This window comes from Nasonia vitripennis, chromosome 5, assembly GCF_009193385.2.
Source record: "Nasonia vitripennis strain AsymCx chromosome 5, Nvit_psr_1.1, whole genome shotgun sequence".
Classification (NCBI taxonomy): domain Eukaryota; kingdom Metazoa; phylum Arthropoda; class Insecta; order Hymenoptera; family Pteromalidae; genus Nasonia; species Nasonia vitripennis.
This window is the reverse complement of record NC_045761.1, coordinates 27,028,100-27,040,278: the sequence shown is the minus strand read 5'-3', so window position 1 is coordinate 27,040,278 and position 12,179 is coordinate 27,028,100. Positions and strand designations below refer to the sequence as shown.

The 12,179-nt window shown below is 45.2% G+C and overlaps 2 protein-coding genes across 3 annotated transcripts; one reads left to right on the top strand and one right to left on the bottom strand.

Moving 5' to 3' along the window:
* Window positions 1-619: 619 nt before the first annotated feature.
* Window positions 620-11,595, bottom strand: LOC100118950. Its single transcript, XM_001602762.6, has 5 exons — window positions 11,141-11,595; window positions 10,922-11,070; window positions 1,503-1,842; window positions 1,227-1,429; window positions 620-1,157 (listed from the first exon to the last, which is right to left on the bottom strand). The coding sequence occupies exons 1-5, from the start codon at window positions 11,432-11,434 to the stop codon at window positions 965-967; spliced, it is 1,179 nt and encodes a 392-aa protein (XP_001602812.2). The 5' UTR covers window positions 11,435-11,595; the 3' UTR covers window positions 620-964.
* Window positions 3,016-10,917, top strand: LOC100118990 (carbohydrate sulfotransferase 11). Of its 2 annotated transcripts, XM_031930936.2 has the most exons (7): window positions 3,016-3,666; window positions 5,245-5,441; window positions 7,768-8,024; window positions 8,088-8,328; window positions 8,441-8,620; window positions 8,939-9,096; window positions 9,160-10,917. In XM_031930936.2, the coding sequence occupies exons 1-7, from the start codon at window positions 3,654-3,656 to the stop codon at window positions 9,245-9,247; spliced, it is 1,134 nt and encodes a 377-aa protein (XP_031786796.1). In that variant the 5' UTR covers window positions 3,016-3,653; the 3' UTR covers window positions 9,248-10,917. The 2 variants fall into 2 exon arrangements, with proteins under 2 accessions (XP_031786796.1, XP_031786797.1); XM_031930937.2 differs by lacking the exon at window positions 5,245-5,441 and having other exon boundaries at window positions 3,046-3,666.
* Window positions 11,596-12,179: the final 584 nt, after the last annotated feature.

Genomic DNA, 12,179 nt, shown 5'->3' with positions numbered 1-12,179 from the left:
TTTTTCAGAAAGTGAGTCTTTTACGTGTTTCGTGTTACGGTAGTCAGTGGTACTTGACTTAATTTCCTTGTACAGTTTATAGAGATGAATATGAGCTCCAATTAATTGCGAGGTAAAGTTGACTATCGGCGAAGACAACGGAGACAACTGTACAGTTTTATATCAACAGCAATGTTAACGCGGCAGAAATATAAATGTTAAAGGTGTCACACAGTTATAACAGCAAAGTTAATCGTTATATGCATATTATCGTTTGATTAACCTTTTGACACCGAATAACGATCGAAAGCAATACGATTACTCTACCCGCTGGTATTTGAATAATGAAAATTTGTGACATACATCGTAGCAACGGCGTGGAATCTGCAATGCAAATTTTGATTTCAAATTTGAGTGTCAAAAAGTTAATGTAATCGACGAGCGAAACTAGAAAATGAATGAAACAATCGGCGAAGTTATCGGTCTCTAACAACGGAATACAGTAAAGTCGATGATATTTTTTATCAAAAGTACTCAGCGAGATCCATAACTGACTCAGTCACTACTTATCACTCACTCACTCAAAACATCTACTATGAATATGTGCTTTATATAGTTTAACAAAATAAAATATTGAAAAAACCTTTGCTATATTCTTTATTTAAAACTTCCATCCTAATAAACTCCAATTAATAATATTAATATCATTTTGTTCCTTTCTTATAAACCAATATACGCGCACTGATCTGTCATTGTTTTTACGAATGTAACAACGATCCTTAGTTCTTTCTTTCATTATAAACTCAGTCTTGCTCTCATATTCGTTCGTTATCAACGTTTTATCAAAAACTCGCTTGCTAGTAATTACTTGATACTTGAGCACCATCCCTCACGGGGATTCAAAGCGTAACGAAGTTTTTTTCGTTTGATTAAAATATTAAATAAATATATGCAAATATCATTCAACTGCACGGAGTATCGAACATCAGGGAATAAGCAAATCCGATCTGATCTTAGCCCTCTGCAACTCGGCGGTACTGTTGCAGGTGAGATAAAGCTGCAGCTCTCGCTGCAGTGCATCCGCCGCCTCGTCCACGGCTTGTTGTTTCTCCACGTCGAGTAGCTCGGGTAAGTACTCGTGCATCAACTGCACGATCGCCGACAGCTGGGCCTCGGACCTGCGTACACGAACATCGCATGCTTCACACGGTTATCTCTTTTTTTTTTTTAACACGGCGTATAAATACCTCGCGGACAACAAGACCCTGATGTCGGCGTCCTCGATCGGCAGAACTTCGAGCAGGCAGTACTGCAGCGCACCGACGTTCCTCGTCACGCAGACCTTGCAGACCTCGGTGAACGAGTAGGCGTCCAAAAACTTGGTCAGCCGTTTTCTCGTTCCGGCGTTCACCTGCATCGGCAGCAACACGACCCTGTCCACCGAAATGGCCTGATGCATCGGAAATAAAGAAGACCGCATTAATCGTTAAACCGCTTACACGTGCGAATTCGAAGCAACGAACCTTGAGCGCCAGCACGCTGGCCTGTGCCCTGTTCTCGTCCTCGAGATCGATGTCACAGCTGCCGTCGACGGTGTTCTCCACGCCGAGTTCTAGATCGGGCAGCGCCGTCTGGAAGAGCTTGTCGTCGAACTGGCAGAAGACGGTGCCGTGGGCCTGGACAACCGGTTTCTCGTCGAAACTCGGCAGGTCCAGAACCACCGTGGCGATTACCTCCTCCTGGGGGCCGATCTCGTCCGTCGGGATCCAGATCTTGTCGTCGAGCAGCGTCCAGAAGACGAACACGCCGTTGCTGTCCTCCTCGTTGTTATGGCAGATGTAGATCGTCGGCTCTTGGAGCTTGCTGGAGGAACAATTTTAAAATTAGAAAAGCAGTTCACCACGCCAGCTTCTATAAATCAGTTGAACGCGATTATTTATAACTATAGTCAAAAAGGTCAGACACACACGGCGCGGTAGTTCTCTAGACTCGGTTTACATTCTTCGCGCTTATGAAATATTGTCACGCTCTCTCTCTCTCTCTCTCTCTCCCTTTCTCTTGCTCTCTCGGCTGAAAAGTTCATGCAAATCGCAGAGAGTAGTTGGCGCGGTACTTTCGGCTGTATGTATTCAGATTGCGCGGAACAAGGGGCGAAGATAGAAAGGATGACGATTGCGAGGATCGATAAGCGCCGAGCTGCGGCACAGATAAAGTCCGACGCTATCGCGTGGGCGGTCATCAACAAACTGCGCTGTGATTCTCTTTTTCCCTTTTGTTGCTGGTATTCGATATAACAGTCTGGAAAAAAAGCGTTTAAACTTCTTTTGAGTTAAAAAATTAAAAAATTTTTAAAAGCGGTGATTCTCGATTAATTAACTCGGCAGAGAAGTTACTAACACCGCGAAAGTGCAGCAAAGCGCGCTATCGCATTCGAGCTGAATAAGCTCTTAGAAATATAAGCGACTTGCGACACTTTGCTTGGTTAGCTGAAACGGAATATAAAAAGGAACTCATAATTATTGCGCCCAGTTGAAATTTGATTAGAATAGTGTCAACCGTAACGTAACAGCACCGCAGTATAAGCAAAGCATAACGTTTGCTCAGAAAATAGCAACGTATTCGCAGGAATTTCTTCAGTCGCGCATAAATAAGAACGAGCAAAAAGAACGGATGTCTAAAGAAGACACTCGAGCCACGCGCGCGCGCAAAAACAACGGCAAAAAATCCCCGCAAGCTCCGGGCGCTCGAGCCGCACAATAGAGAGTCCAAAAAGAAAAAAGCGATCGCAAGCGCATCCCTACTCGGAAATAAAAACAATGCTAAAAAATTCCATTCCGCGTTTCAAATACCCCATCAGCAGCAGCAGCAGCCGACTCTCATCTATTATTGGAGTGGGCGCGTCGTCGGGGGTGTAGTGTAGGTCATAGACCAGACACACTGCAGCAGTGTCCACCGCGGCGCGGATGAGCGCGCGCAGGCGCGAGTCTCGGCCAAAGAAGCCGAAGCGCGAAATCGACCCGCGAAAAAGTGCAGAGCCGCGCTTGCCAAGTCGCCGCCGCGCAGCGACCTCGTACTTGCAGCGAGTGGACGAGCTTACGCCTACTTAGCGAGTGAGAGCTACAGCTGCGCATTTCGGAAATGCCAAAAAAAAAAAAAAAAATTACACAACGCGCTGAGATTGTCGGTGCCGTAACGCAGCGCAGAAGTACAGTATAGAGAGAGAGAGAGGGAGCGTCGCGGCGCCGGCGCGCGCGCGCTGCTTCTCTCGCGCACTCGCCCATTCGTCAGTCACCCGTAGGACGTCGCAGCGGTGAGCTGCCGCTGTCTTTTCTCTCTCTCTCTCTCTCTCTCGCTCCTCGTGCAGCACAAGTACACGTACACGAGAGCGGAGGGTTATTTACCCAGTTGCACGTGCAGTGGTCTAACCCCTTGGACACACACGCGGTGCGAGATGCGATGAGGAGAAGGAGGCCGCGCAGCGAGTGTGCCGCATCGTAGAGGAAAGCTTGCGGGGGAGCAGGGCTTGTTGGCAGTCGGGAAATCTCCGCGTCGGTTTCCCAGGTGACGAGAGGGTGCAAGAGAGACGGGAGAGGACTAGAGTCTAGCTCGAGATGAGGAACTGCTGCTGCTGCTGCTGCTGCTGCTGCTGAGATGTGAGGAAACATAGTCGCTGCATGCACAGTGAAGGTGAGTGGCTACTCCTCCTCTTTTGTGCGCTTTTCTCAATGGGCCAGCGTCGAGGCGCTTTGATTTCGCTGATTATTGGATAATCGGGGGCGAGAATGCTCGCGGCGCGCGGTGTAGGTGGCTCGCGCGGGATTATGCAACGGAGAGAGGTGCGCTGCATCGCTTGAAATAAGCCCGAGTGGCTGAGCCGAAATTTCTTTTTTTATTTCTTCTCTATGGTTGAGAGATAATTAGCTGTAGATAGCCGTAGTTTGTCGCTCGCAATTAAGACAGATAAGTAGCTTGTGCTGCTGAGTGATAAGCGGAGTTTGAGGACTGAAAAAAATAATAATACAATTTTCCATCCTGGCTAGATAACGAGCCTCGTAATCACGCGAGTATTAAAAAAAAAAAAAAAAACGGCAGCCTCCGCTTTTTCAATATTTCCGTTTAAATTAATCCTCGGAGCGTAGCAAACAGTCATAAATCAAAGGCTAACTCGAGTCCGCCCCGCAAAGTACGCGTCGGCCGTGGACACATGTGTGGGATTGTTTTGATCCCTGCCCGCAAGCTCTCTCGGTTATCGGCTCACTTTCGGCAGACACATCGCGGCCGGATGCGCCCACCATTCCTCCCCTACACAATCTTATCGATGTTGCCTTTCGAGGAATCTCGATGCGATATGCCATCGATTTTACAGCCCGCCAGATGCTCGTACCGATTTATTTCAACTCAGATATATGGGCTCCCTTTGAAAAGCTCGCGAACAGGATAAAAAAGCCCCGAGGCGAGATCCTCGCTAATTGACAAGGGCAGTATCGGGTTTGTGGGTCAGAGAGAGATTTCAATGAGAGACTGTCCCCGCCGTTACGAAAGAGGCCTACCCTTTGTCCCGTCCATCTGCCTTACTTTCCACAGCGCGCGCTTGGAGCAACGTTTGCGCAGAAAACAACGGCGATATTTTCCAAGCAAACGAGCCTCGAATTAAAGCTCCTTATTACATGCCTCAAGGTTCTTCATATAACGGCGCTTGCACAAACATCGCGTTCGGTTCTCCTATCAGCGAGTAATAAGCTTCGATTCGGATAAACTATTCATGCGGCGGCTATTCATAAGCGACGGAAATCAGCAGCCGTTTCATTGAAAGCTCCGCAACCCTGACACTTTCCCCGCTCGCCAAGGGGGCCGCGTCGAGTATACTATTGTTATTTTTTTTTTCTTCTCCACGAAAGTCAAATGATCTCAGCCAGGCACGCAATCGCTGCTGGATTTGATTAAGAGTCGCGGCGGGGCTTTGGTTAACACGGTTATACTCTATCGATCTCCCGCGAGCGAGCGGCTTATAAAAGAAAAAAAAATCCATACACATCAGCTTCGTTGCTGGAAAGCGAGAAATTTTCTTGATCCTCGGATTGCATGTTCGCTTGTTTGTTCCTAACCTTGGCTCGAGAGGAGGGTTGCTGCTGCTGCTGCTGTTTGATCGATCATTTGCATTTTGACACGTGTATTTCTATAGCTACGTTTTCGCGCTCGCCGCAGTGGGACGAGCACGCGATGCAGTGATTATAAGGCAATGAAAAAATATACTCTTTTCGACAGTCCGGTATGAGTATAGAAGGAAGAGCAGCAGTGCACCAAAGGAGAAGATGACGATACGCCGGCACGTCCTTGCAGGTCTGCGCCGTGCGTTCCTGGCCGCGGGCGTGCTCGCCCTCCTCATTCTCGCCTTGTCCAGCCAGGACCGGTCGTCGTCCTCCGCTGGCGTCAACTCGCTCCGGGAACCCGTCGCTCTCGAGGTAAGCTCTCTCTCTCTCTAATGCGACATACATCAGTTAATACTACATCGTAAAGGGATTCCAAGCTCGTTCCGTTCGATCAAACGAGAGCTTTCGCGCGGCAATCGGATTAGTTAGACAGCGAGCGATTGACTGACACAAAAGGGTCGCTGATAATCGGGTGCTTTTCATTTTCCGAACGAGACACTCCAAGCTCTCAGTGTAATAGCGTATAAAAGAGAGATAAAAAGCAGAGCCGACGGCTTGCGTAACGCGCGAGCGCGATTCTGATCTCCGTTACGCAAACGCGCAATGTCAACTTCATGCGCGGAATCCAGCCCATTTCATACGTACATACATACGCGCGTATAATTGCAATAGCCGCGTAACCTCCGCTCGTTCCCAGGGAGTAATGGAAACAAACTCGCGCAGACATCGCTTACATCTTCTCCGTGAGGCAGACTCGCGCATACGTGCATTTATTGCGCGAGCAGAGCGTCGATAAAATCGGCACGTAAGCGCTTCTTTTGCATCTCGTACAAGCGGTGACGAGAGACGACCGCGTCAAAGTGACATTTATCCCTTCCTCGCGATCAATCATCTCCCGCAAGCGCGCGACCTTAACCTTCCCGAGCGCTATGATTGGTCTAGATAGCGCGATATCGAGTTCAGTCGGTGTATAACGCGATACGATATTTCCTGTCGGAGAGCGTAACCGATTCCGCCGGGAGATCGGTATGCCGATCGGTTTTGGCGATTATAGCTTATATAGTGTTAATGCTCGGCGGTCGCATATAGGCGTGGTCGACATTAGCTTATAGCACGACGACAATACTCTCACTCTCTCTCTCTCTCTCTCTCGTCGTCTCTGATGCATGCGATGCTCCAGGTCGAAATCAATAAGCGGAAGCCGCCGCCGGCGCTCCTCCCATCTTTCTCTATCTCTCTCTCTCTCTCTCTCTCTCTCTCCCGCGCGCACAATGCACTCGGAGCTGCGGATACGCGATCGGGTGTTGGAGCAAACGGCGGGCGTGTTGTGTGCTTATCCGGCGAGATAGTGCGGGCTGATGACGAATGCGACGGTTGGGATGGACCTGGGCCGGGAATCTCTTCTTTCTTCGTTCAGAAGCAAACAATCGCTATACCTCCGAATTTCAAGAATTTCGTGAATCCCAAACACACGCCAAGTCTCCTTCCAACGATATGACGTGCAACAGCCGTATTATGCGATATAAATATGATATAAATATAGGCCTGCGAACCGCATAGTCGGACTTGGAAACGGCGCGTACAAGTATTCCCCTGCGCACAACGACTGCAATTTTCTCGATTCCTGCATATTCGACTGTTTTTAAACATACCTGTCGCGCGTGACTGCACTGAGAGAAATTTATAGTAAATTTTACTATACTGGATAGGAAATTTTAATAAAAAGTTTGGTAATCCACTCACAGACTGATAGTCTAGTAATTTTTACTAAACTGTATAGTAAATTTTATAAAACTATAAATTTTACTATACTGAGTAGTAATTTTTACCCTGACTAAATTAAATATAAAAATGCACATAGTGGAAAAATTATTTTCAATTATTATATGGCTCTAAATTTTTATGGTTATGGAGGGTTACTCTTCTAACGCACTTCATTCAGAGAACATTATCGATTCACTCGCCGCAGTTGATTTTTAGAGACATTAAACTAACCCTAGATACATTTCCTACAACTAAACGCTTAATTATTATACATATTCGCAATTCGCAGTACATATGCTTATACGCTCGCAATTGTTACAACAGGGTTGCTAAATGGACTTGTATACTAACTGAGCTAACTTCTTACCGCTTGCGGGTTTTATTTCCCGTGCACCCCCTAGCGGCAGCACACAAAACAGCCATGTTTGCTAAACGCGCATGCGCATAACGCGTCAATACGCATCAGTTCCGATTTTCAGATGAAAAGTACTATACGTTCTATTAAAAATTACTATACTGTCAGGTAAAAATTCATACATTGGCGATTTTCACACTATAGTTTCTGTTAATTTTTCCTATTGAGTATGGTAAATTTTATATGGAAGTTTAGTAAAAATTGATATAAATCTAGTAAAAAGCTCAGTTTTGTCAGTCTGTGACGAGATTACCAAACTTTCCAGTAAATTGTCATGAACATATAGTAAAATTTACGCACTATTTATCTCAGTGTGCGGGCACTGAAACTCTGACGAGGCCTGGCTCCGTTGCTTCAAGGTGTCCGTAAAGTGATGCATTGCTAATTGAATTAAACTTCCGGTTAAGGAATTTTTAGGCCGGCTTGAATTTCTATAAAGCAAAGCTAAATTTTCATCAGGATGACGCGCCGATGACGCAGGAGGAGCGACTGATCGAGCAGGGCCGACTCTCGGACACGGAGTCCCGGATGACGGAGCGTCGCAAGTACCTCGCGGAGCGCTGCGCGGAGGAGGGCCTCGACCGACCGGGCAACGATTCGCTCCACCGGCCCAACGCCTGGGAGTTTCTTGTAAATAGGGAGCACCACCTCATCTGGTGCAACGTCTTCAAGGCCGCCTCGACCTCCTGGATGTACAACTTCAACCTGCTCGCCGGGTAAGTTCTCCTCTACATGTATTAGTTTGTACGGCGGCTTCAACGATTCGTGCTTTCAAACAGGTACAGTCCGCAGTTTCTGAAGGCGTCGAAGGCGGTGCCGGTATCGCTGGCCAGGCAGAAGTACCCGCGGCCGACGGCCGAAGAGCTCGGCAAGTTCCTCAACGACAGCCTGAGCTTCCTCATAGTCCGACACCCCTTCGAGCGGCTATTGAGCGCCTACAGGGACAAGTTGGAGCACAGCCTGCCTCATACCTTCCACAGCAAACTCGGCTCCCACATTGTCTCGCATTATCGAACCAAGGCAAGTACATAACCGATATGACTCTGCGTCTATCGTTTCGCGCAGTGTCATGCCATTGTGCGACTCGCAAAGCATTGTTTCGAATAAAAATTTTACTTCAAAACCTCGACAGAGCCCAAAGTCGAGTGGCAAGCGCGGGCCAAGGTACCCGCTGTTCGAAGAATTCGTGAGGTGGCTGCTGTGCGAGTGGAAGGCCGGAAACGAGCTCGACATGCACTGGACGCCAATCGTCAATTTTTGCACTCCGTGTCAAGTGCGCTTTGACGTTATAGCGAAATTCGAGACGCTTCACGTGAGTACATACTGCGATATTCTGCTGAGTAAGCCGGAAATTCTCGCTCGGAGTCGAATTTAAGATGCCTCTCTCTCTCTCGGCCAGACGAGTCTGACGATGCGTTGTTTGTGGAAAAACGGGTCGCGAGCTCCTATTTTCGCTCCGATGAGGGCTGATGTCATGAAAGCTGTAATAGATATGAATATTGCATAGCGACGCGGTCTGCATGGTACAGCTATCGATTCGACGTTGAATCGACTGATGCGATCAATATTAGCACGACGGCTAGTTTGAGCGGACGGTGGAAAAGAAAAAATTTGCATTTCCGATTCACAGGATGACCAGAATTACCTCATTAAGCAAGCTCACGTGGGTCACATAATTAAGCCCGAGTGGAAGAACCCGACACGGGGGGTCCAAACGAAGGACGTTGTCAAGCAATACTTCTCTCAACTTTCAAAGATGCAAATCAAGCAGCTCTACGAGATGTTTAGGTCAGTATAAAACATTTTTTTCGACCTTAATGCCTTTATTAATCGTGAAAATTTTCTCAACAGATACGACTTCATTCTGTTCGATTACTCGCTGACGGAGTATCTGGAGAACGGACGGGACGAGGCGACGAAACTGGTCTGCAAGAAATGACGCTCGGAGTCCGCCTTACTGTTTAAGCTTTATTAGCTGCATCGCTCAGCATTTTGTTTTCGCCTTTTTTCTAAACCGCGAAAGCCGAGAATGCATATGGACGAGACATTTTTGCGATGAAAAAATGCGCAATACGCACGGCCTAGGAGAAATCAAATTTATGCAGACGATTTCGTCCTTCTGCAAATTAGACGTAGACGCGTTGTCGCGACTGAGCGATTTCGTTATTTTTTAGAAGTGAACAATTTGATACGAATGTAGGTATAAATTCACCAAAAGTGAGATACGTAGGCAATCATCGTTTTAAGCGACTGTTGCAAACACTTGAGTTTTTATAAAAAGAAAATTTAACCACGATTCGTTGGATAATCAAAATGGCCTATGTAACGTGAATTTCTTGTACACGTCGTATTATTTGAATCCAAACGTAAACCTCTATATTTACGGAGTTGAAACGCCGGGTTACGTAATGCGAAATTGTTGCTTTGTTGAGAATCAAGTCTTTGGCTCGTAAAATGAAAAAAAAAAAAAAATAGTCCGTAGATAACGTGGCTTGGGCACCAAAGACAGAGAATTAGAATAACTATACGCCTAATAAAACGATAACTAATTTACGTAAATTTTTTAAATTACAGCGTTTAGAGAGATAACATGTAATTTGTGATGCTACAAATACTTAAGAATTAATATTGTTAACGACGTATAATCTATAAGAAAGCAGAATTATCTTTAAAAAATATAACATCATTTTACACTAATAAATAACGAGCATAAAAGTTTAACAGATTATTTATAACCGCAAGCAAAATAATAATAAAATAATGATACTATAATAGACAAAACATGGATAAACTAATCAGGCACTCAAAAGACTGCCAATTTACAAGATTTTTCCAAAACAATGAGAATCGTTATTTTTGTAAATTGCAGGAGTAGATTATGATTTACGTGCATGTGATATGAGAACGATAATTTCGAGTGAGAATCGAACTGAGCAGTTATTGAATTAAGCGGAAGCCGCTCGTTAAAGAGAAATGAATCCAAGCGATAAATCGCATTTGTATAAGGTCGCGCACGTTACATGTAGGTACAAGCATTTTTGCACCCTTTTCCACTGACATTAATCTAAAGAAAGAGAAGAGATTTTACTACAGGTAGATTTTGCTAAGTAGTTTTCAATTGTTTTAAACTTTGCACATTTTTAACACCTGATAGTTTTTAACTAGCTCGCGATGCAAACAATGATACATTTGTTTAATCATTGCTCTAGATCTCTAATTTGTACTACACATGAAACACGGCCTTCTGTGTAGAGCAATTTTCAGCAGACTCTTTTCTGTTAGATCTTAATTATAATTAGTATAGGAGAAATTACTCGATATAGAGTTTATATTGTTGTTGAAGGAAATAATGTAAAATTTAAATCTGGCAAATTATACTGGTTTCTTGTAAAAATGTATATTTTGTAAAAGGGCTAGCACAACACTATCGAGTGCTGCCTGAGGCCCGACATATTACTCTACGTATTAATGTGTAATATAAATTGGCAGGGTTTACTGTTGAACACCATTGCATCCGTAGCTCTAACCCTCTTTCAATTTACAACTACTTTATATACAACATGCGGTATATTTGTACACGATGAATAAAACAATTTAAAGTGAATATCATTACCAGGTGGTTGCGTTCTGCAGTACCACTCCAATAATCCACTTGTCATCTACGACCAGCTGCCAAACTTTGTTTACTTTTATCACCTGCTGCTTCTCGTGCAATTGGTTCTTCCTTTTCTTTATCACTGGTTCCCCGGTGCTGGAGTAGCACTGAAAAAACATCTATAGAATTGAACCTGACTACTTACTCACTTTTAATCTAACAAAGTAATGAGCTTACGTCACTGTCCGACTCTGAACTACTACTGCCTTCTTGATACGAAGTCTTGACCGATATGTTATTCAAGATACTGTCGGTAACGTCCTCGATGATTTTGATATTGTTTCTCGTCTGAGTCAGCAAGTCGTTCACGTAATTCAGTTGCTTCACAATGTTCTGCTCGACAGGATTACTTTTGGGCGCAACCTGTCGTTTGACCTCAGGTTCCGGTGACTGCTGGGAAGTGGATGCGTTGACATCTCTGACTTCCAGGATCTGTATATCGTCGTCGGACAAGATAGGGTCTACTTCCATTGTGTCAACCGCGAAAATCTTCTCAACGAGTTCTCGAGATGCATTTGAAAGACGCGAGACGCGTGCTTATATTTTTATCAACTGTTAGACGCGAAAAACAGTTTACCGGCACGTAAACACGACCCGTACTGACTTTTCAAGCGCAGAGCTCGTCCTGATCAGCTGATCACCCACATGCGTGACGTTTACTGTACTGATCGCAGCGACACCACGCCTCGTCGCGACGAACTACAAACTCACCCGGTAAATTTGAATTCGAAATTCGAACGATCGAATGCAATCTCTTTTAGAATATCCAAATAAAGTGAATTTTTGAATATCGTTGTAAAATATCATAAACGTTTATTCGTAGAAACGCTCCACCATACAATTATAAAAAATGTTCTTTCCTGCTATACTTTGTTTCAAGCTATTTGCATACAGGTGCAATTAAGCGCGAGCGTCTCGGTTTGTTTATAATTTCTCGTAATTGCTCGAGCGATCGCTTTTAAAAATACACACACACACGGCACATTATACTCTAATGCCAGAGACAGCGATACTCCTCTCGATGCCCTCTTCTACTTCTCGAGAAAATTGCTTCTATAGCCATAATAGTTATAGCACTATTACGGGGATAAACTGTTTTCTTTCTCATCCCCGCGTTTGTACGTTTGTTATTCTTTCCTGGAAAAAGCCGGTATAAGTACACATGCGTAATTGCAAGTAGACAGAGCACGAGAGAAAGGGGAGCACGAAGGGAAAA